The sequence below is a fragment of the Doryrhamphus excisus genome, linkage group LG2 (assembly GCF_037039965.1).
Source record: "Doryrhamphus excisus strain RoL-2023G ecotype Guam linkage group LG2, RoL_Dexc_Guam_v1.1, whole genome shotgun sequence".
Lineage (NCBI taxonomy): Eukaryota > Metazoa > Chordata > Actinopteri > Syngnathiformes > Syngnathidae > Doryrhamphus > Doryrhamphus excisus.
Window position 1 is genome coordinate 9,002,746 of NC_136358.1, and position 23,971 is coordinate 9,026,716.

Genomic DNA, 23,971 nt, shown 5'->3' on the forward strand with positions numbered 1-23,971 from the left:
CGTTATTATGTGTATTGTTATTATTGATATTGTATCAATCCACACACATGCAGGGTTTTTACATGTATTTGTATTTTTTATACATGTAATATTTGCACAATAGTTCATATGTATTCGATGCTCAGTAACGAACTACTCTATCGACCTTGGTTGAAGGTACACGATGAAAAACTTCGAGTGGAAACGTCTCCTGTGTGCTTGCAGGAGAACCCCATGACTGACATGTGTAGGCCCCTCCCATCAGGCTGCGGAGCTGCGCTGCAGAGTTGAAGCGCAGCAGCCCGGAGTGCTCAGCAGCGACTTCACCGCCGTGCAACTTTTGGTGAGTTTGGATCTAAATCTAAACTTAGCAGTTTACCAAGAGGGAAGTCACCTGTCGGAGTCAGCCCCGTGTGCGTAAAAGTGGCTTTGAGTGTTGTTTTAAAGTGGGACTACTTTCTCTCTCTCTGTGTGTGTGTGTAGATGACCGGGTCTTGGTGCTGTCGATGAGCGCCTTACAAGTGCTTTGCTGGTGAAGATTTGGGAATCCATTCCCCACAATGAAACTGCTGTAAGTTCATTAAAAACACTCCAAAGTCAGCCGCGGATTGAAAGCAAAAACTAAGCAAATCTGTTGCAGGGTTTGTGTGGTGGCAGTCGTCTTGGCGGTGAGATCTACCCACGCAGTAAGTGACATATTTTATATTTTATTTAACACGTGACCGGCTGCTGTGTCGTTACGGTCACTTTTTAGACTTGGTATGCTTTTTTAGCATCAATGTTGATGTAGAGTCATTGTTTTTGTTAGTTTAGCAATATTCAACCTACAAAACCTGGATGCTTTGCTTTAAAATTGTTATTTTAAATGACATTATTGTATAATGAGTTGTTTATTTACAACGTCTTAACGGTGTGAGGTATATGTTTTTTTTTAATTTAAAATAGTGATTGTAAAAAGTAGTCCACGTTTGAGTGGGCCGCTCTGGCTTATTTGCAAGTCAAGCCACGCCCTCCTCATTAATATTGAGAAGGCAGGCAACCTGCCCTTTCCTCAAGCCACGCCCACTAAATGCATCTCAAGGCTTTAAACTTTCACAACTTTCGCCGGAGTAAGCAACAAATATGACATGATACTGTTTATGAAAAAAAAACTTTAATTAAATTATAAATTATACCAAACATGAAGCTGATGTTTTGGGATTTGTGCCATACTGACTTTAAATGGATCACCTACACCCACTGTTGTGTGTGAAGTGTAGTGTGGGCACTGACTGAGAGATGAGTCCATTTGGGTGGTCTGCGGGGGGGCTTTGTAGCCATAGATACTGTTGTTGGGATGACAGTAGCTCCACTTCAAAATGGCCTCAACTTTAGTGTTCATCTTTGCAAGACAATTGTATACTTGTAAGGTTGGAGGAACACTTGGGGGGGGGGGGGGGGGCACTTTCATGTTGTGCACAAAGTGGAAGAACCCTAATTAGATGCTCCAACATCCAACTCCCCACACCACACATACTCATAGTCTACTAGTATTAGCACAGACACGCAGGTGAGGAGGAATGGATGTAGAGAGGAGGATTATGGCGGGAAAGAAGAAGTGGGAAGCAAGATTGTGGCAAACTAGTAACATACAGGAAGTCATCATGGAAGAAACATGGTGTTTGAAAAGACATAAGAGCCTCTACTCTTCTGGTTACAAAATGCTGTGGACTGTTGTCGGACCTGAGAGAAGGCTATGCTAGCAGTAATGTCTGCGCTAGCTTATTCCATGGAGTGGTTCACTTATGGATCTTGCTTTAGTGTCCCCAAAAGGAACAGCTCCATGGGATATCTTTACGTTTTTTTGTTGAGGTCAAAATGCTTCAGAAGAGATGCTGACATACGTGTTATGCAATTGCTAATTCGTGTTTAGCTTAACGGCAACCAATATTGCACAAATTTGTTACTCTGCGAATGGTATGCCCCGGAATTCTCTCTCTGTAATGCTAGGAGTCTTTGGCGCCAACTGGCACCAACTGGCGCCGGCCCAGTGGACTCCTTGCATCATTGGCACAACTTGGCTCCTGCCATTACATTCCAGTGAATTCCAATAGGCGGATTGTTTGCGCCATTACATTCCAGTGGATTCCAATAGATGGATTGTTTGTGACATTTGGTTCCACTTGGTGGACACCTGATTGCTTAATACAAGTGACGCGACAAAGATTTTTAACATTTTGAGATTTTCTTGCCGCCAAACTCAAATTTTGCCCCCATTATGGGCCACCACGAGCCAGTTGGGAGGCAGTTTGAGCCACTGTACGTCACTTGGCACCTTATTGGCGATACTGGGTGCCACAGCAAATTGCATTGGCGCAATGTGGCGCCAACTGGCGTCGGCCCAGTGGACTCCTAGCATCATTGGCACAACTTGGCTCCTGCCATTACATTCCAGTGGATTCCAATAGGCGGATTGCTTGCGCCATTACGTTCCAGTGGATTCCAATAGATGGATTGTATGTGACATTTAGTTCCACTTGGTGGACACCTGATTGCTTAATACAAGTACAATATAATACATAAATACATTACATACATACATTAATACAATACATTTTTAACATTTTGAAATTTTCTTGCTGCCAAACTCAAATTTGGCGGCCACCACAAGCCAGTTGGGAGGCAGTTTGAGCCACTGTACGCCACTTGGCACCTTATTGGCGACACTGGGTGCCACAGCAAATTGCATTGGCGCGACGTGGCACCAACTGGCGCTGGCCCAGTGGACTCCTAGCATCATTGGCACAACTTGGCTCCTGCCATTACATTCCAGTGGATTCCAATAGATGGATTGTTTGTGACATTTGGTTCCACTTGGTGGACACCTGATTGCTTAATACAAGTACAATACAATACATAAATATGTACATTAATACATTACATACATACATTAATACAATACATTTGCCGCCAAACTCAAATTTGGCGGCCACCACAAGCCAGTTGGGAGGCAGTTTGAGCCACTGTACGCCACTTGGCACCTTATTGGCGATACTGGGTGCCACAGCAAATTGCATTGGCGTGACGTGGCACCAACTGGTGCCGGCCCAGTGGACTCTTAGCATAAAGTTAAGAGGAATATTTTGAGAACTGTGTGAGACATTTCAAGTCAATTATCTCATGTGGTTTAACAACAGGGCCACCATGTGGTGTAGTGGTCTGAAGAATAATAACACAGGCAACAGTCGGGAGCGCATGTTTTGACCAGTTTCACCCTCTTATGTGCAGGAGTAGAAGAGTTTTCTGCCTCCCAAATTCTTTCAGAGCTTGGCAAGACTTGTCTCGCTGTCCCTGCAGGTGCTATAGACTGGAACATTCCAGAAAGTGACGATGCAGATCACTTGAAATGTACAACTTACCACAAGCCCACATTATTTTACGCCTACTAGTATTTTGTGGGTCACATTTTTACCTTTTGGTTTGCACAAGACCATCAATTCAGTACAAGATGATTTTTGGCCCAGTTGGCTCCATACCTCCTCCTTCCTTGGTCTGTTTGTTGTACAAAGCAGACCAACTAGATATGTCCGTACAAAAACAAACGTTCTATACGTTCTATTGAAAATGCCAGCCTTGTTTTGCATCATTCACACATTAAGTACTGTCCCGTTCCAGGAAGGTTGCCGTAGGGATCAGTTCTTTTGGTACCACTTTGCAGACGTTTCAATTTATGGCTTTAGTGGATCTGGGACCTATAAAACCTGTAGAGACCTAAAGCCTTTGCAACCTGTGTGGTGCATACATAAAGTCATAGGTGTATGTGTCTGTGTGTGGTATTACACCGGGAAAATCCCTCCACTTATAGTTTACAATTTTTTTCACCACTTCTAAATAAGTGTTCGGGGTGCCACAGTCTTGTAACTTTGTCAGTTTAAAAGTTCTTCCTGAGAACGTACCTGTAGCTTTTGCTAATGAGCTTAGTTTGTGTGTGACTCCAAGATGTTCTGTCTGTCCACTTTTTACATATACAGTCGTCCGATGTACTGTAATAGATACCACATATCAAATAAACAAGGTAGCAGTAAGAAGTAAGAAGAACAGTTGCTACATTGTTAACATTACAATTGCATTTGAACAACAACATCATGATGGGTTAGCTTATGTGCTTACTACAGTTTTTATAACGTGGTGGCCTCATCTAGCTAGGAATGGGTTAGAGGCAGTATCATGTCCATGATGAAGGAAGTCCTCCAGGGGGTATCCAGTCCACACGGGAACGGTTTCAGGTCAAAGCGACAAAGCATTTTAACTTTTCAGCCTAATTGACATGGTATTTTTTGAAAACGGTGCCTTATGCAATATGAGAACGATGACGATAACGTGACCAGAAGTGAGTCTTGACGACAAGCTTGCATATCGGACATGACTCGACATTATTTGTTCAGATTTTTGTTCAGATTTCCGTGCATGTGTTCTTTTCTTCTTCTATGATTTGGCACGTCATGTGCCTGTTCACAGCGCCACATGTAGGAGTGCCTTGTATATTACATCGGTTTCACTTTGTTCCTGTCTGGATGCAACTTTTTTTCAACTCGCCCAAAAAAGTCCCAAGAACGGACAGGGCCTCCATCTGTGGTGTCGACAGCGTGCTGACAAAGTGTGACAGTTGTTGCCTTTGGTGTGGCTGATAAGAATGATCGGCCATGCGAGCCATCAATCATCCCCATGCTGCTCTTGTGTAAGTTGGAAACTTGAATCCAAGCAATCGGATGCCAAAGAAAACGGCGTGTCCATACCCCACGGTGCAGCCACTTTCACTTTGGTCGCGGCGAGATACAAGGGGTCGGAGGTGACGCGAGCACAAAGGCAGCGGGGGCTCGTGGCCGTGGCGACCGCTTAACATTCCATTGCCAGCTCTCCAGATTTGTGTATGGCACTGTTTTTTTTGTCACTGAAGGAGAGATGACACGGGTGGGTGTAAGGTTTTTGGGGGGCTGGGGAGGGTGGGGGCTGTAGCTCTGCAGGCCTAAAAGCAGCAACGCTATCTGCCGGCCCTTTGAGTGTTTGTGAAGTTGAGAGCTGAGGTGGGGCAGTGTTTGGCAGGCTGGGGGTGCTGTCTTAGCTTGTTGGACGTGCCCGCTCCCTCGGGGGTGTTTGCACTGAAGGATTACCCCTCCAATCTCCTTGTCCTCGTTTGTCTTCCATTCTTCCCCTTAATGTATCATCATTGATCTCCCCTCTCGTTGCCCCCGTGCACGCTCGCCTGGCTTATTTAGCTTTTGCAAGCGCTTCTTCTTCTTTGGAAATGTTTGTTTTGAAGGTCGGGATACATGACAGCTCTCATCCTAGCTTTGTTCTCATTACTTTGGCATTAGACATCAACTATTTTTTTCCCCCTCTTTGGAGCAATTACCATTTGCATGCCTGTGCAGAGGGAACACATCTTCTTTTGTTCCCCCCCACCCCCGACTTGTGGGTGCATGCAAGCGTTTGTTTGAGGTTGAGTTGATTTTCAAATGCTATTAATGTTATGGAGTCACTTCATTTGAGAGAAACAGGTATGCTTGTGGCTTATTTCTATGTAAGGCCAAAAAAGATGCACACTTGGATGCGGTTCACATAGTGATCACTGTGGTATTTTTGTCATGGTTAGAAGGAACAAGTCAGGATTTGCTTTCGTGACATAATAGGTGATGCTGTGCAAATATTCCAAATCACAATACCATGAGTTATTTTCTTATTCTGTTGTATTTAATTTCAACAAAAGCTTCTAAAATCTACATTATTCACAAAAAAATGGCCCTAAAATGCTTATGACCTTTACAGATCAACCTTCTCTAAACTGTTGAATGCACATGTGCAATTCTTTCAAGTTTCAGGACTTAAAAATTATTGGCTTAGGGATGTTGGTTTAATTTTGTGCAATTGTAAATTTGTGTGCATGTGCCTTCTACCAAGCACTGGTCATTCCTGATGTTCCATGAGGTCTGTTTCAAGGGCTTCCATTGAGTTCTCTCTAAAAACCTGCAGAAATGGAAAAAAAAACAAAACACAAGAGTAAATTGGATTTAATTGCACTTTAACAGTATATTTTAGAAGCTTTTGGTGAAACCTCAGCTGGTAAATATAGCACAATACAAACATAACCAAAGTATTCAAAGTAGGAACTCAATCCCATCAAATTTTGGATTCATTGTACTCTTTCCATGTTTGGCGGACCTCCTCAGGTGACCTCTTCCAGAGAGCCCCTCCCTTGCCTGCAGCTCATAGCTTTGCGTGACTGATAAAATGTGGCATTTTGTACCTTTTATTGAATTTTTGTGTTTTTCCGGACTTTCTATTGTAATAACTTTGATGCAGGCAGCAGCCAAAGTCAACATTGTAAAAAAATGGCAGCCGCCGGCTACAGAAACGCCACACTATATTGCGGAATGAGTGGACATAAAGGCAATAAAACGCAGATTTAGATATTTGGCATGTGATGAAATACTCTCATGCCACAACCCGTTCTTGAACTTTTGTTGATTCGTATGCGCGCAAATGATTTGTCGCTAATTATGTGACTTTTCTGTTTTATTGTTTGTCTCAGTCAGAGTTGTTGTCCATAAATCTGACAGACTTCCTAATTTGTCTCGGAGACCTTTCCAGAGGGTAAAATACCACACGAGTCAATCAGGCGCATCGCAAAGCGATCGCCCACACCCTGGAGTTGAACCCATTTTTCATCTGGGAGAGGAATGCTTATTTGTCAGGCTTTGCTTTTTAATCCAAATGTCTATGTAAGTGAGCTTATGATTGATTGATGTGTCCTCACTTTCCGTGCTGAGGAACATGCTCCTTCCTGACTCTTCAAGCGGAACTCCCTCTGCAACACAATCTTGTTTAGTGAGGAGTGGCTCCGGAGGGACTGGGTCGCTCCGTCCCTTTGGCACGCTCTTATTCAACAACTGCTTGTAGACTGGAATCCAAAAGCAGCGACAATAGAACTGTGACATCGCCGCTAACAAAGAGCTCCCTTTTTGCAGTCCAATCTCCTTAAAAGCACTCCAACTTATTCCAAGAGGTTTCTCCAGACTTGAAACTGTTTTACTTGTGAATTGGCTTTCCCAAATGTACATCTTAACAAGTAAATAAATGAAATGTAGCATTGGAGCATATTGGCGCTACCTGGCACCATTCCTTTCCTCTTAGCGTTAGCTCCATTCCAGAAGGGCCCCTCCAAATGCCGGTTAATTAATGAGTGTGTTCATGCAGCATTGTGCAAAATGCTGAACCCCCCCCAAACTCCCGACCCACTGCTGTTTACTTTGCATTTGCTTTTGTTGCAAATTTGACCTCACACAGTCTTTTATTAGTCTTTATCAGTTGTTATCATTGTTCAGATACTACACAGAAGCAAGCAGCCTCTACACTCCGGTGAGGGTCATGGTCATGGTGAAGGTAATGGTAGTGGTAATGGTCATGGTATGGGTTATTGCAACGTGTACATTGAAGTACATCTGTACTTTTTTTTTTTTAATATATACAATGATACACAAGGTGATTGAAAAGTAACTTTATCTAATCTATGGCGAATGCGAGAAGTTATGTCTTCCAACGCACATGATTTGCTTGTGAAGTCACTTCATGCGGTTCAATGAGACCAGTTTCTGGAACAGAGTCATCGTCTTTATATGTCTTTATGTGTTTTTTTACATTATATATATTGGAACATATTCATTCATTCATTCATTTTCTACCGCTTTTTCCTCACGAGGGTCGCGGGGGGTGTGAGAGGCGGGGTACACCCTGGACTGGTTGCCAGCCAATCACAGGGCACATATAGACAAACAACCATTCACACTCACATTTATACCTATGGACAATTTGGAGTGGCCAATTAACCTAGCATGTTTTTGGAATGTGGGAGGAAACCGGAGTACCCGGAGAAAACCCACGGGGAGAACATGCAAACTCCACACAGAGATGGCCGAGGGTGGAATTGAACCCTGGTCTCCTAGCTGTGAGGTCTGCGCACTAACCACTTGACCGCTGTGCCGCCTGGAACATATTCATATGATAAACAAATATGATAATATGATAATGTGAAATAATAAACAAGACCTGAATGAAGTAGCAGTAGTAAAAATAAAACATAATGACAGTACAGCAATACAGTACAGCAAGACAGTACAGTAAATGTGACGGTGTAATGAGTAAATAAATACAAGTGATGTTTTTAAGTCCTTTTCCAAGATGAACTCATGTGAGAAATTACAAACATTTATTGGTATGACATTTATTGGCCTTTTAACATTTCATAACTCATCATTGGCAAGTTGCAGCGGCAGTTTTCCAGCAAAGACTGGCGCAATAACTCCTGGTTGCACTTTATTGGATTGCATTAATAGTTTTGCAAAGCATCCGGTTTTCTTTTGCAAATTTTTGTTTGTGTAAAGAAGCCTTCCGCCTTATGTTTGAGATTTATGGGGAATATATGTGCATATGAAATTCATCCCGACAGGAACATCATGAAGCTCTTTGTTTACTTGCTTTTACGGCGATATTGGAGGACAAGTGGAACAAGGTGGATCAGATGTGCGGTGATGTAAACAGAGCGGACATGCTTCTGGCTTGCAACCATCTGTTTTGTACACGCTTTAAGCACATATGTCAAAACAATACACACATTCTCAAGGTGACTCTTGAGACTGGCACTGGTACGAATTCTTTGAATTAGATGGATTTCATTGAAATCGCAATGCAGGAGAGCAGCATTTCTCATCCCAGCGGCATTCCACGTGACATATAGGATCTTGGAATCTGTCACAGACAGAAGGGGGACAGGTCTGGACTTAGGACCTGTCAGCGTGTGAAGGGTAATAGCTAATGAAGCGTTGCCAGGGGCGACATGAACATTCCATCTCATTGCCATAGCTACCACCCCTCCGACCCCCTTTTACTCGACCACCTCCTACCCCCACCCTCCAAGCAGTCGGGGTCACACACCTGTCTCCTCTTCTTTAGCTTCCCTCCAAAACTTTTTGAACCCTGGGACAGCTGAATCCTCCCTCGTGTATTTAAAATGCTACATTAGCCATAAATCCTTCCCCGTGGGAACTAAGCGGCGGGGGTCAGTGGGAAAAGCCACACGGTCAAGCCGGAACGGCAGCTGGAGGTCAAAAGGGACGCAGCTCCAGCAGGTAGCGCCACAAGTAAATGGCAGAACCTTCTCAGAACCTTCAGGAGTTTGACGTTTCTGTGCATTGCCATAAAGGTAAACTTGTAACCTCGGTTTTATCTCTTCTTGGTGTGGGAGGGTCCGAACTGTTTTAGTCAGAGCTGTAAAATGAAGAATTGGAGGGATTATGGAAAGTCTAAAGACAACCCATGTAGACATGCCAGGCGTTACACATACAGTAGGTGACAAAACGTATTACAGTGGAACCACTTTAGGTCAGCCCCATTGATGTCGACCAATCAAGTCCTGGCCCACCGAGTTCTTCTGAGTGCCCACTTAAGTCGATGCTGACATACATGGTTGACATCAAATTTGAGACCCATAGTGGTCCTTAGCGACTCCAAATTGTCCATAGGTATGAATGTGAGTGTGAATGGTTGTTTGTCTATATGTGCCCTGTGATTGGCTGGCGACCAGTCCAGGGTGTAGACAGATGGGATAGGCTCCAGCACCCCCTGCGACCCTCGTGAGGAAAAGTGGTAGAAAATGAATGAATGAATGGTCCTTAGCATTAACATTGCTATCTTCATCATTATCACTAAGCAGCTTGAAACCACAACAGCAACATAACTACTGTCTCACCACAGCAACAAACTGTCATAGGTTGAAAAGTCCTTTATTATCACACATAAGTAAGTAAATGTGGTTCATTTCGGTTTCGATGATGTCAACTACCGATGATGTCGATGTTACTTTTGCTCTTTAATTTCCCTATTTTCCCCCATTTTCTTGTTTGATTGTTCATTTTAGAATGAGCTGCAGAAAACGAGCTGCAATGACCCCCAGGCTGCTTTATGGGCTCTAAGATAGATAGCAGGTCACATTTGGGTCGATGAGGTCAACACAGGATGTGACCATGCATTCACCTTTTGGCTGCAAGAGCTGCAGTAATTCATCTCACCTGTGTTGTCTTTTGAAAATGACAGCTTGTGGCCGCCTGGATTAGAAAGTGAGAGTTCCTGGCTCTGTGGCAGGGTCTTATTTGGAAGGCAATTCTGAAAAAAAAAAAAAAGATATATTTTTTTAAGCAGCATCTTGTCCAGACTTGATGGTGGCAGTGAATCAAGGAAAAGGTGAAATGGAGGCAACGGATGCTTGAGATGGGGCCATAAGGGGCTTAAATCAAACACCTGGGCGAGGTCAACGCTGTCCTATGACCTCCAGAGAAGGTCATGGACTGACCTTTACCTACTTGCCCCCAGCTAATGCTCCAAGGCGATTTTAGACCTGTTTAATAGGGTGTTAACTCTGGTGCAAAACCGTTAATGTATGTGATAAAACCACAGAATCCCATGTGAAGAGCACAATGACCAAAAGTAAATGCATACATAATTTCCATGAACAAATTACATCAGTGTGACCTTCCCAAGCTGAACAAGGTCATTCCTATAAGGTTTAGCAAAAGAAAGCTTCCAGGGTTAATGTTCACCTTTGGCACTTTGACTGATTGGGACGTATGAGTTGAGTTTAAACTGGACCATGGTTGCACATTTACTCTGTTTGGACGCCTGTCAGTGAGCATTCCATTCCCCTTTGGCGGTAAAGGTGAAAGGTCAAGCAGCAGAGAGGAGTGCCGGGAGTTTTTCGCTTGGTTGTTTGTTTTTTTTTTACACACAGACAAGCAGTTTCTCTTCTCAGATGCATCAAAGAGGAAAGAAGGAGTAGAATAAAAGTAGGAATAAAGTTTTTGATTAAAGGGCATTGGTCAACGTGAGTCTTTCCTTAACAACAAACAGCAGCATGATGGTAACGTTCTACACTGTTCCATGGTTGTTATTTATGTCTAAGATGTCTTATTCTTATCCTCAAGGCTCAGGATGTTGAGGGACTGTCTTGGCTGACAAGTTTCTTCAACATTGCGTGGAAGTCGGGAACAGTACCTTTGGATTGGCAGACCGGGGTGGTGTGTTCCAACTAAAGGGGATCACGCTCCTCTGGGAAAGTCTATTCCGGGGTGCTGGAGATAAGGGTATGACTGTTGGTGGAACCTGGGCTACAAGAGGTTCAATGTGGTTTTTGTTTCGGTCGCGGATAACTGGACCACCTCCCCTGTGAGGGTACTTTGTGGTGTGCTCCGGGAGTATGGGATTGGTGGGCTGCTTCTACGTGCTATTTGGTCCTTGTACAACCGAAGCAGGAGCTTGATTTGGATTGCCGAGTCGAGCGGGCCTGTGAAGGTTGAAGGTGAAGGTTGGCCTCATAAATTCATAATTTTCATGGAGGGAATTTAACAAGGGATTATTGCACATCGTTTATTAGATTATACTTTAATCCCTAAACAACTATATAATATTTTAGATGAGATATTTGTATAATGGCGGTCGAGTGGTTAGCGCGCAGACCTCACAGCTAGGAGACCAGGGTTCAATTCCACCCTCGGCCATCTCTGTGTGGAGTTTGCATGTTCTCCCCGTGAATGCGTGGGTTTTCTCCGGGTACTCCGGTTTCCTCCCACATTCCAAAAACATTCCAAAAAAATTGTCCGTAGGTATGAATGTGAGTGTGAATGGTTGTTTGTCTACATGTGCCTTGTGATTGGTTGTGTTCAGTCCAGGATGTAACCCGCCTCTTGCCCAATGACAGCTGGGATAGGCTCCAGCACCCCCCATGACCCTCGTGAGGAAAAGCGGTAGAAAATGAATGAATGAATGAATGAATATTTGTATGATATGATTATTTTAAAAATGTATAGAATAGAATATAGAATAGAACATATAGAACATATACACTTGGATTTGGAACTCATCTGGTTGCTTTGACTCCCATAATAACCTCAGATTTTATATACTTGATACTATTTTTGATACTTTTCCATAAACACAATACATTTTCAGAATAAAGGGATTTGAACACTGCATATATGTTATAGTTTTGTTAACTCTTTAGTCCCTAAAGAATAATAATATTCCTAACATGAAGGTGTTTCACACTGATGTACACTTCCTGTCTTTCCAGTGTAGTATCAATATGGCCGACCACTATAGCGGCTTCCACCCAGCAGGACCCATCTTGTGGTCCTCTGATCGTGGATGTAAGTGGTGCGTATCCACGCCATGGGCCCCTATGACAATATTATCTTGATCTTTACCGCTTCTTCGGACCTCGTTGTCTCAGTGCAAACTGATTCAAAATGGGGGCTCTTCATGCCCACCCCCTCATCCCTGGTGGTGGTTTCCTGTGCTAAAGAGGCAGTCAAGGTGGGCTTGTTGGGGCACGTCTCCTATGGTGTGTGTGTGTGTGAGAGAGAGAGAGAGAGTAAATCCATGATGCTTGCCAGCTGTGTAAAGATGCCCTAAATCCTGCTTTTCTTTTGACAAAATACTGTCATTGCACAATTCGGTCTCCAAAAACAAGACGTCCCTCTCTCTCTCTTTTTAGCGAATGTGTCCTCACCTCAGGGGCTATAAAAGTAAGACAAGCGTGCACGTCGACTTGAGTGTAAACACAGACATGCACCACTCGTCTCCTCTAATTGGCCACTTGGTGGTCCAGTCTGTTCCTGGTAGTTTTGGAGATGGTAGTCACATGGTGGAGAGGGTCAAAGGTTGCACAAACCCAAGTGGGAGATGTGTGCAAAGTGCTTTGTATATACTGTAAGTTTACCTGAGGAATGCAAGCCGGTCTTACAGTGACGGCTGGCTTTGTAAACAGGCGCATACAAATAAAGCATTGCATTGCAGCCAGTCGGAGGCCCCCCCGAGGATGGATGGAAGTCACATTGCTCATGCCTGGGAGATGTTATAATGTAAACTGTTTCTTTTTTTCAACACACAAATTGGTGATTTTTGTTTCCAGCAAAAAGAAAGCATGTGTAGAATGGTGACTGAAGTGGAGGGACGGTAGGGGATGAGGAGACAAATGAAAAAGACGAAGAGTATGGCTGCTTAGTTCAAATAGAGGTTTAGAGGTAAGCTAAGACAGCGATTGTCCAATGATTCCTTTTTTTTTACTGTCAACAAAAGATGCTTCATTAATTGTGCCCCTTCTCTTCAGAGGTAAACACAGTAAGCTTTTTACAGTCGCTTGTAAGCGCAGGCAAACACTGCCAATGGAATTCCTTAGTGGAGGGTAGACGGCAAAGGATTTTATTAATTCCTTAAGGAAGTAAAGTACAAGGGCATAGGGTTAGAATATACAATTATTTTTTAAATTCCATGATTGCAAGTTGAATAGGAGAATAGGAGATCTTCCCCTCCTTCTGGTGTCTTTTATTCTTGTTGTTTACACCAGCAAGGAAGAAGCAACTGACATCTGACCCCGGTCCTATTTTTGTTTTGTCTTGTCCCACTTTGACTCGACACAAACGAATCCATTTGTGTCACTTATTCATTCATTCATTTTCTAGCGCTTTTCCTCACGAGGGTCGCGGGGGTGCTGGAGCCTTTCCCAGCTGTCTTCGGGCGAGAGGCGGGGTAAACTCTGGACTGGTGGCCAGCCAATCACAGGGCACACACTCACATTCATACCTATGGACAATTTGGAGTCGCCAATTAACCTAGCATGTTTTTGGAATGTGGGAGGAAAATCGGAGTACCCAGAGAAAACCCACGCAAGCACGGGGAGAACATGCAAACTCCTGGAATTGAACCCTGGTCTCCTAGCTGTGAGGTCTGCACGCTAACCACTCAACCGCCGTGCCGCCCCCATTTGTGTCACTGTTTTCCAAAATTATAGGCGTAATTAATATTTGCTACATGCAGCCGCACACCTTCCCTTGGTGAAGATGAGTCACACTGAATCCGACACCCCGCCGTCGCTTCGTCTCGGCTATTTTAAAACTCAGTGAGGCGAATTACAGCAAAGTGTTGCCGTGGCCATCGTCAAAATAGGGCCTCCCATCATTGTTGGAATACTTGGAAGCTACCAGGATCATACATCATTTTTAATGACTTTTAACTGCAACAAAATCATTCATTTCTAAGTGGAAGCCTTTAGGGGGCAGGAAGACTTTCTAGTAAGTTGCAAAAAGAGACGTTCATTATTTGGAGTGACATCCACTCTGACCTGGTTCACACACTGAGACAACATTTTGATGAATGCATCATCCAGTGGTGCTGCCACACTAAATCCAAGTATCGAGACATAGTATATGGAGGTCCAATCATAGCAAAATATGGGACCAGAAGAAAAACAAACCAAAAGTTTACCTGCAGTAACTCTGAATAAAGTTGCCATTCCTCCTATCCAAAGTCCATGCCGACCCCCCCTCCCAGTTTCTCCCTCCCTTAGGAGGAGTTCCTGCAGCTGTATAGACATATTACAGTGTGTTTGGAAAGACGCAGGTGGCGTTCTGCCTTATAAAAACAACCGTTAAAAAAAAATCCACTGTCACTTACACAGGCAACATTCCATCTTTTCCTCATCTTCCCAGCGCTCTCCCTTTCATTCCTGAAAGATTTGTGATGATAAGGCTCCGTTAAGCCCCCCCATACATAATGAGCGGCCCTGACAGGAATTTCCATACATTCTCTAGCTGCCGGCCCTGCGTTGACATGCGCTGGCGTCAACGTGAGGCTTTAGTTGTCGATGCTCCTCACTCAGCGGAGGCCTTCACAAACGTGCACCCACAGCCGCACGTTCGTACAGGCCCTGCAAAGATGGGCAAAAACAGAAGCTGCACATCTCCTCCGCTATTTTTGTTCGTTGTCTTGTTTAATCTTATGCAAAGTGGGCCGAGCAGGGGGTAGGAATAAATACACTTTACTCCTTCCTGCTCTATGTTGAATTGTCCAAACATGGGATGTAACTTTCTTAACTATGTTTGAAATAAACTAAAGCATTACCAAGCTGTAGTGCTACTTTGACTGTATAAGTGTGCATAAACTCTTGAGCAAAAGAAAAATTACATTTAGAACTTACATTTTGCACTGTGAGACACACTACTGAGGGAAAATAACTAAAAATAACATTATTATTGGATATTATTGCAATTTTCTAGAACACATGCTAGTCGTGTCAGTGCTTCTGATAGGGCCAGCAAAGAAGGCCTTGCTGGCCCGGACTGCACACAACAGGTAAAAGGCAACTAGACCTCTGGCTACATTTTTATAAAAATTGGATTAGATTTTCATTCATTCATTCATTTTCTACAGCTTATCCTCATGAGGGTTGTGGGGGTGCTGGAGCCTATCCCAGCTGTCTTTGGGCGAGAGGCAAGGTACACCCCGGATTGGTCGCCAGCCAATCACAGGGCACATATAGACAAACAACCATCCACACTCACATTCATACCTATGGACAATTTGTAGTCACCAATTAACTTAGCATGTTTTTGGAATGTGGGAGGAAACCGGAGTACTCGGAGAAAACCTACGCATGCACAGGGAGAACATGGAAACTCCACACAGAGATGGCCGAGGGTGGAATTGAACTCGGGTCCCCTAGCTGTGTGGCATGTTCGCTAAACACTCCTACGCCGTGCAGCCTGTTGGATTAAATTTGACATTTCTAATAATTTCCAAGCGTGACCCATTTTTAACAAGATTATTTGAACTTTTCATGGGTTTTTATGATGTCATCATACATGGATTGTATCATCATGCATGTATAACGATACATCACAACAATTCCATGCTTCCAAGTTTGCTTGGGATGCTTGGTGTGGAAAAACTTCTACTACAGTGCAAAAGAGTGACAGAATCACTGTTTGGCATGTCCCAATACTTTTGTCCACATGGTTAGGGTTCAGGGTTTAGGTTGGTATTAAGTTGAAGCTTTACAGTTAGGTTAGGGTTTATTCCTACATGAAAGTGATGAAACGAGGGATTTCAGAGCGACTGGCCTTGGTGTGTGTGTGTGTGTGTGTGTGTGTGTGTTTGTCTTTTCACAGGTAGAGGCGATGAAACATGCTTTGACAAGACAAAAAGTGCTGAGCTCGCACATAAAAACTGCTAAATCAAAAATGATAAACGACAGAATCTGGCAGCGTTCCGCTTTCTTCCCAGGTGGTCTCCGTGACTCCTCCCCCTCGCTCCCATCAGCTGCACATAAAAACTAGCTATATTTTTTGAGGCATTTTTTGTGGGATCTTCTCATGGTTAGATATAAAGAAACATGACACTTACTAGGTCACAGGTATCCTGCTTTGTTGTACAGGGGGCGGGGCCGTGGAGATGGAGGGGCTCCTCAATCCTCTGCCCTCACAATGCCCGAGCCTCCATGGCGTTCACAAAGCCACCATTCACGCTACCTTGATGTCGAGCTAATACACTACTGTAACCTTACCTGTGGGGTTAATGCTAAAGGCTTGAGCCCTAACTCTAAAGCTAACTCTAAAGCTCTCTGGGACCATGCCAGTTTTGGTGTGAAACCCGATCCCAGACTTTTAATGTAAACGGGAAGAGCAAAAAACACTTCTAATTCACTTTAAGGAGACGTACTAGAAAATACAGCAGCATGGTCATTCTGCAGGCCTCTGACCTACAAAGTCACCAGATTTTAACTGCTCTCCCAGGGGCCCCTTAAGCCCTTCACATGGAGCAAAGTGGTGTCTGGGGACTGCTCTGTTTAAACCTCAAAGGGCCTGCATGTGTGTGTGTGTGTGTGTGTGTGTGGCCTCGGCTCCAGTAAACCTCTGCAACAGGTTGCACTGCAGTGGAGTAGATGAGGATTGTGATGTTTTTTTTACCGCCACTGCAGCATTAACATTGTAAAAGCCTGTAGTCACACAGTGTGGGATGGGGGGGGGGGGGTCGTCAATGACAAGACTGCCTTTTAGACACCACATTGTAATAACGTGTGTGTGTGTGTACAAAGTTAAATGTGTATCCAAACATGACATGGTGTGTTTGTAATATTGTGATGCTTTTGTGTCACCTAAAATATTGGAAATTGCTTTTGTGGCTTTGCACACCATTTGGAGACTTCAATGTGTACTTAATGAACTGACTATCTCGGGGAAGACTTCGCCTGGCATCAATTTGAAGGGTGCCCCTCACTCCATACCAGCTTGAGTCACTGAAGAAGAAATAAACAAGCAAACAAAGAGACAGTACGTATAGAATTAATGCATGGCGCCGTTATTGTTGGTGGAAAGAAAATAGCAGTTGTATATCTGCCAGAGTCTTTATCCGTGAAGGTCATGGACTCTTGCACACACACACACGCACACACACACACATGGCATGCAGCAGCATATATGAAGCATTCATGCGCAAGCGAGTAAGGAGCCTCACATCAACTCAATTTATTGACCTTTTTGCATCACTATGAAAAGCCGTAAATTACCGAGACGATCCCGATCAACACCCCCGACGCCCCAAATCTCCCCCGCCCGCTTCTTTCTGCACCCCCTTTTGTCCCGCTTATCCCCCCCTCCGTAAATGTCTTTTATTCCTGTCCCTCGCTCAGACAGCACACTGTGAAAGTGATGGCAAGTTCTGCTGTCAAATCCCGTCTCCAATACATCCATGTCAAAAGATATTCCACACTGTGTGGATCTTCATGGCAGCGTGGCAGTGGCAATGTTGTATGAGCTTCTGAGGAAGTTCTGAGGTTTGGGAACACATTTGGCTGCAGTTGATTTTCTGTGATCTGGTACAAGATCCTTTCACATGACCTGTCTCATCCATGTCCTCTGTGGAAACATCTCACAAGAGACAATACTTGGATGCACTTTAGAGTAGTCAGTGTAGTCAGATTTATGATCTACTGAAAATAAGTCAACTCACAGACTTTATTATGAGCGTAGTCAATAACATGTTGGTCCCACAGTCAGGAGATGGAGGGTTCAAATCCCTATTTGGCCATGTCTCACTGTGCATGCGCCGACAATCCCAAAATATGCATGTTTGGCTAATTGGATACTCTACGTTGTTCATAGGGGTCAACGTGAATGTCAAGGGTTGTTTGTTGATATCTGCTCTGTGATTGGCTGGTGACCAGGCCAGGGTGTGTCTCGCCTGTGGCTCCAGCTTACCGTGACCCTAGTGAGGACAAGCGCTATGTTTTTGGTGTGAATATTAGGTATGAGCACCATTGTTAACTAACATTGCCTTAAGGTTTTACTGGAATGCTCTTCTACTCCTCCATGATGACATCACTGGTTGAGCTGGTGGATGTTTGACACCTTGAACCCCTCTACAGTCCGCTATTACTTCTACTTGAGGTGCTCAGTTGGGTCCAGGTTTGGAGGAGACATCCAATATTTGGTGACTCCATCACCTTCAGCTTTCTCAGTTCATCTTGGACATGTGTTTGGACTTGTTATCATGGTGGAAAAACAGTTTCGGTTTCAGAATCTCACAGCATACTGTGGAATTCATGCTTTCCCTCAATGAACCGTATCTCCCTATTTGATGGCAGCACTCATGCAGCCTCAGCTACCACCTTCAATGAACAGCAGCACCTCAGTTCCGGCAGCACTCGTGCGCCCAAGGCCGTGATGCGATCACCACCACGCTTGAATTTAAGAAAGACACACTTAGCTACCCTTGTAGCAAGTCATGTTTCACCTTAGGAAACTGTGACTCCCCAGTTGGCAGCACTCGTGCGCCCAAGGCCGTGACGCTACGCTGCTAGCTACTCACTTATTTTGCCAGCTAGTTAGACAATGACTGCTATACAAGTTGTACATTGACTACTCTAAAGTATATTTTCTTTAGTCTAGTTATACTGTTTATTTATTGACTAAAGTTTTCTTTCTATAGTATAAAGATACTGTCATGAGTGAAAAGACTTGCTTTTGTGGGGTACTGATATATTTCCCAACATGAAGATGCTGCAGTGTGCGTGCTGAGCATCTGCACGCAGCATATTGACTTGATGGAGCTTAATGACAACACACTGCAGGTTAAAAGTGCACAGGTGTCACGGCGCTCACACGCTAACTGCAATGTTGCCGGTGCAGACGTACAGTCATGTGTGACCACATTGAAATGCAATGGCGCGCTACTCTGAGGTCAAATAAACACATAGACAGTGAAAAATGAAAAGACGATAGGAATATGTGACATTCCTGCTTTAATAAAGCACTGTTGGAAGGTTTGGAAGGTTTATAGGTTAAAAACAAGGTGCACCTGCGTGGAGACAGGATATAACCTGCTCGCTTACTGGCTTCATCTTTTGGCCTGCAGGAGCTTGAGCTTGTTCAATGCTCACAGCAAATCACAAGAGCATGGAATCTGTAATATTCCGTTTATGTTTTGACGCTATGTCAACTCTTAAAGGTCTTTCGAGGCCAGACGCAGAGGAGCAAACAAAAGTCAGCAGCTGTGTTGGGTTGTAGATGCTCACCTGATGATTGACACGCACACACACACACACACACACACACACACACACTGGCACATTAGTGAGGTACAGCTGTGCCCGTCTCTTGTCTTGATGTCTAGACTTTGAGGACAAAATATCTTGCTTGGGGCTGCATGGCGTATGAGTGCTTAGCACGCAGGCCTCACAGCTAGGAGACCTGAGTTCAATTCCACCCTTGGCCATGCGTGGGTTTTCTCCGGGTACTCCGGTTTCCTCCCACATTCCAAAAACATGCTAGGTTAATCGGCGACTCCAAATTGTCCATTTGTATGAATGTGAGTGTGAATGGTTGTTTGTCTATATGTGCCCTGTGATTGGCTGGCCACCAGTCCAGAGTGTACCCCACCTCTCGTCTGAAGACAACTGGGATAGGCTCCAGCACCCCCGACCCTTGTGAGGATAAGCGGTAGAAAATGAATGAATGAATATCTTGCTTGGATGAAGAATTGAGTTAAAAACACTGGCCAGGGCACCAGACTATATATTTTATACATGTAATCTATTTGACGCTTATTTTTTTTACTGAATGAGACACTGTTAATATACCTGAATAAAGCATGTGTGATATACAATATGAGCTATGAACAAGAAAGAAGTGGGTAGGTTAAGTTTGTGCGTCACATCATTGTTGACTTGTGATTGTTTGGCACCATGAGTGAGGTAGTTGTCTGGATCACTGCATATGAAAAGCTGCTTCAGTCATTAAAAGGTTGTCAGATTGACTCTGACGACTTGCACGTCATGTTTAGGCTTGCATGTTAAAGCTTATATTAAATACTTTGGAAGAAACTGGCAGGTGTGATTCAAACGTTGGCTGGATACGGCCCCCTGGTCGTAGTTTGCTCACCCCTGGCTGAGGGGTTAATTTTTTGCTCACATTCACGTCTAATTTTAATGGGATTACATCCATTTGCTTTGTCACCGAAGCAAAGAGGTTAGGTGAGCATACGTTGACCAATGTTGGTTAGGTTTTAACTTTTATCTTTAATGCACACAATGTATGCAAAGGGCCGTGACTTTGGAGGTCAGATCCACCCCTGAATGCTGCAATTTCTTTTATTTTTAGTGGAGCTCTAACAAAATAAATAGGCGTTGAAGCGTTTCGATCAGTCATTTTAACCACAGTGTGCGGCGCACACACACCTGGTTGGGAGCTGTCACTCACTTCCTGCTTCATCCATCACTATCAAATTTGTCTTCCTCTGACCCCCCCCCCCCCCCCACCTCTCCTATTCCCCCCTGAGCAAACACCTGGAACATCTCATACCAATGTGGTTCATGAGATGCTTTTGTGCAAAAATAGTCACAAAATAGAAAAAAGGTACATTTATTTCCTGTCAAGAAAGACAAGAGAAATTTAAACACATCATATTGTACCCCATAAAATAATAAAATACAATTCATTTATTCATTTTCTACCATGTATTCTTGGGTTGCGGGGATGCTGGAGCCTATCCCAGCTGTCTTCGGGCGAGAGGCGGAGTACACCCTGGACTGGTGGCCAGCCAATCACAGGGCACATATAGACAAACAGCCATTCACACCCACATTCCAGCATGTTTTTGGAATGAGGGAGGAAACCGGAGTACCCGGAGAAAACCCACGCATGCACGGGGAGAACATGCAAACTCCACACTGAGATGGCCGAGGGTGGAATTGAACCCGGGTCTCCTAGCTGTGAGGTCTGCGCGCTAACCACTTGACCCCAATCTAATTTAATAAGTTTCTTTCTACAGGAGTACACTTTCACTAAAAATGTTTACTTTTGAAAAGCTAATGATTAAATATTTTCACGAAGCAGGAAAAAAAGTTTTTTATTGACTATTTTTCATAATCTAGGTATTTGAATTGTTAATTTGTACTGTCTAACATTTGCTGCATGTCTTGAAATGCTGACTTTTAAATTGTATACCGCCCATAAAATACAATAAAACAAATAAAATCTACAAAAAAGACATTGCAACATGACAATGGCAGGATAACAAATGTAGTTACCGCAGTGTACCGTATTTTCTGGACTATAAGTTGCACAAGGCCAAAAATGGTAAAAAAAAAATTAGGTAGAAAAAAACATACATAAGTCACACTGTAGTATAAGTCGCATTTTTTGCTTTTAATTTATTTACAAACTACTTGACCAAAACAGACATCACATCATCTTGGAAGGCAAGTTCTAACAATTAAAAAATAGAGAACAGATATACTAACAGAATGGTTATTCAGCTACACAAAAAATAAACAGAAATAGTGTCCAGTGTAAATAAACAGTTTTTTTCATTTATAAGTCGCTCTGGAGTATAAGTCTCAGGAACAGCCAACCTATGAAAACTTATAGTTCGGAAAATATGGTAATTATTTACCTTCAAAGCCAGGCCAGCCATGCTATGCCAACTTTTATTCTCTCCCTATAAGTCAAAGACTCTTGAGAGTTCATGAATAAACTGCATGTATAAAGCTCTTGGAAATGTCCCACATGGATTTTATGTTATGTCCTGGACCTCTAAGTTGTCCTATACATGCAGCGCATACCTGCGCCTCTCACATGGAAACGGCAATGCGTTGGCATGTTTAGAGCGATATACAGCCCCACAGTTAGACGGCGGGGTACTTAAAGGCCTCACTTGGACTCTGTCGGCATTGCAAGGCCCATAGATACCATCGCAACACCACGAGGGGAGTGCCGTGTGAATACTGTGCGTGTAAAAGGCCAGTGCGACAGGATGCAGACAAATAAATGCAAGCGATTGTTGCGGGGGCGTCTTCCCTCAGCTATAAGTTCACGTCTGTCCAGCTTTCCTAAATGAAACCTTTCATCAAGACGAGTCAAGCAGGGAGATGCTGAGAACTCTTCAGCATTCCTCCCCGCTCACGTTGCGTGCAAGCGTGCACTACCTTGATCCACCTATATAAGAAGATATTGTCCAATCTTGCTGCAACATGCCAGACCTTCCAACCTTGAAAGAAAAAAAAATCAGCCCCCCAACTGCCAGTCTCATCCTATTATTGGGAACATTACTGAAGGAGCGCCAACGTCTACGCCATCCACATTGATGTTTTGTTTTTTTTCATCATCCAAAGTATGCCAAGCGAGTCTCGCCTGCAGGGAGCAGGGATGTTTCCCCACGCAGCTTCCATGCCGGGCTGCTAGGCTGACTGCTGCTTTGTTGTAGCATGCTGAAGTATGCATCACTTGTTTTAACCTACAACTCATACTAGATGAAGAAGTCAACTTTTAACGGGAAGCACTTTTATCACCATCCTTTAATACGGAATAATATAATGTTTAATTTCAGCAGTCATCAGCTCCGAGATTTAGCGCGGTATGTCGCTACAACCTGAAGGCCTATGCATCAGTTAAGCGTTCAGACTTGCACGACCGTTTGGGAGGGTAGGGAGTGACAGGGTGGAAAAACACCCTTCACCTTTATCACATTGTTTTGTTGAACTCTTCTCTTTGCCTCACTACACATTAATGTAGGACAGGGCTGTTCAACTCATTTCAGACAGAAAAGGACGAGGGGAGCTGGACTAAAAGACCTACTGTATATGACAGGAACTACTACATAAATGATAGTCAAAGACTTTCAATAACACAGGTGCCAAATTCAAGGCCCACAGGCCAAATGTGGTGTGCTATGTTATTTTATGTGGCCAGCAGAACTGTTTGGAAAAATTGTATCTACTTGGCCTGTATCACGGCTGTCATCTAATAACATGTTCACGATGATATGTGTGGTAAAGTTTCAACATTCAGAGACTGATAACGCAACCACAGCTGCCTGGCGCAATATGTTGCTATGCAAAGCTGCTATGTTCCAATCTTGGTGTGTAAAGGTGTGTTAAGCTACATTCTGTCAAAATGTGACCATCCTAAATATGCCTGCATCATTGAGACATGTATGTTCGCAACATCAAACAATCATTTGTGTGTGTACACAAGAAATGAAGAAAGTGTGTAATACTTTCAATATGAATTATACACATGTTCATAATATCTGGACTAATGAAAAAAATACAACATTTTCGTGATTGAGAAAGCTGTGGGCTCTAATCTTGATTTCGACCAGGCCAGCCACGGCCACGCACTTTGCAATTTTCGTGAACAGCCCAGTCCGACGCAGCGCCGCGCCGCGCACCCACCCCTCCGTCCCTCCCACCGGCACAAAAAGGGAGAGCGTTTTAACACAGTTGAGTGTAATTTTAGCCAATCAAATACATGCCTCTCATTGCCTTTAAATGCTCAGGAGGCCACAATTATTGCGACTAAACGGTTATGGAATTGTTGCTGGCCTCTGACTGAGAGAAAAAAAGTATTTATACTTAAGTATACTTAAGTAGGGCCTACTGCTAAAACACGAGTAAAACATCTTTATATGACAAGATCCACTGCTGTTTTTAAGGACTTATTGCTGTCAAAGATCCTTTATGTGGTAGGAGTGCTATGTTCTTTTTAGAAATCAACTCCAAAAATGTTTTGTACTGAATTGGCAGGGCGATTTGATGTCATTGTCTGGCCTGAGGTGGCCCGCGGGCCACCGTTTA

The 23,971-nt window shown here is 43.7% G+C and overlaps 1 protein-coding gene across 3 annotated transcripts in view; it reads left to right on the forward strand.

Moving 5' to 3' along the window:
- Positions 1-250: 250 nt before the first annotated feature.
- Positions 251-23,971, forward strand: part of col4a6 (collagen, type IV, alpha 6) — a 67,749-nt gene continuing 44,028 nt past the window's right edge. For 2 of the 3 annotated variants that reach the window (XM_058066376.2, XM_058066377.2), the window contains exons 1-3: positions 252-322; positions 463-550; positions 620-665. In XM_058066376.2, coding sequence (XP_057922359.2) covers positions 540-550; positions 620-665 — 57 coding nt within the window. In that variant the 5' untranslated portion in view covers positions 252-322; positions 463-539. Of the gene's footprint in view, positions 323-462; positions 551-619; positions 666-23,971 lie in introns of all 3 variants that reach the window. The other variant, XM_058066375.2, reaches the window with a different exon arrangement.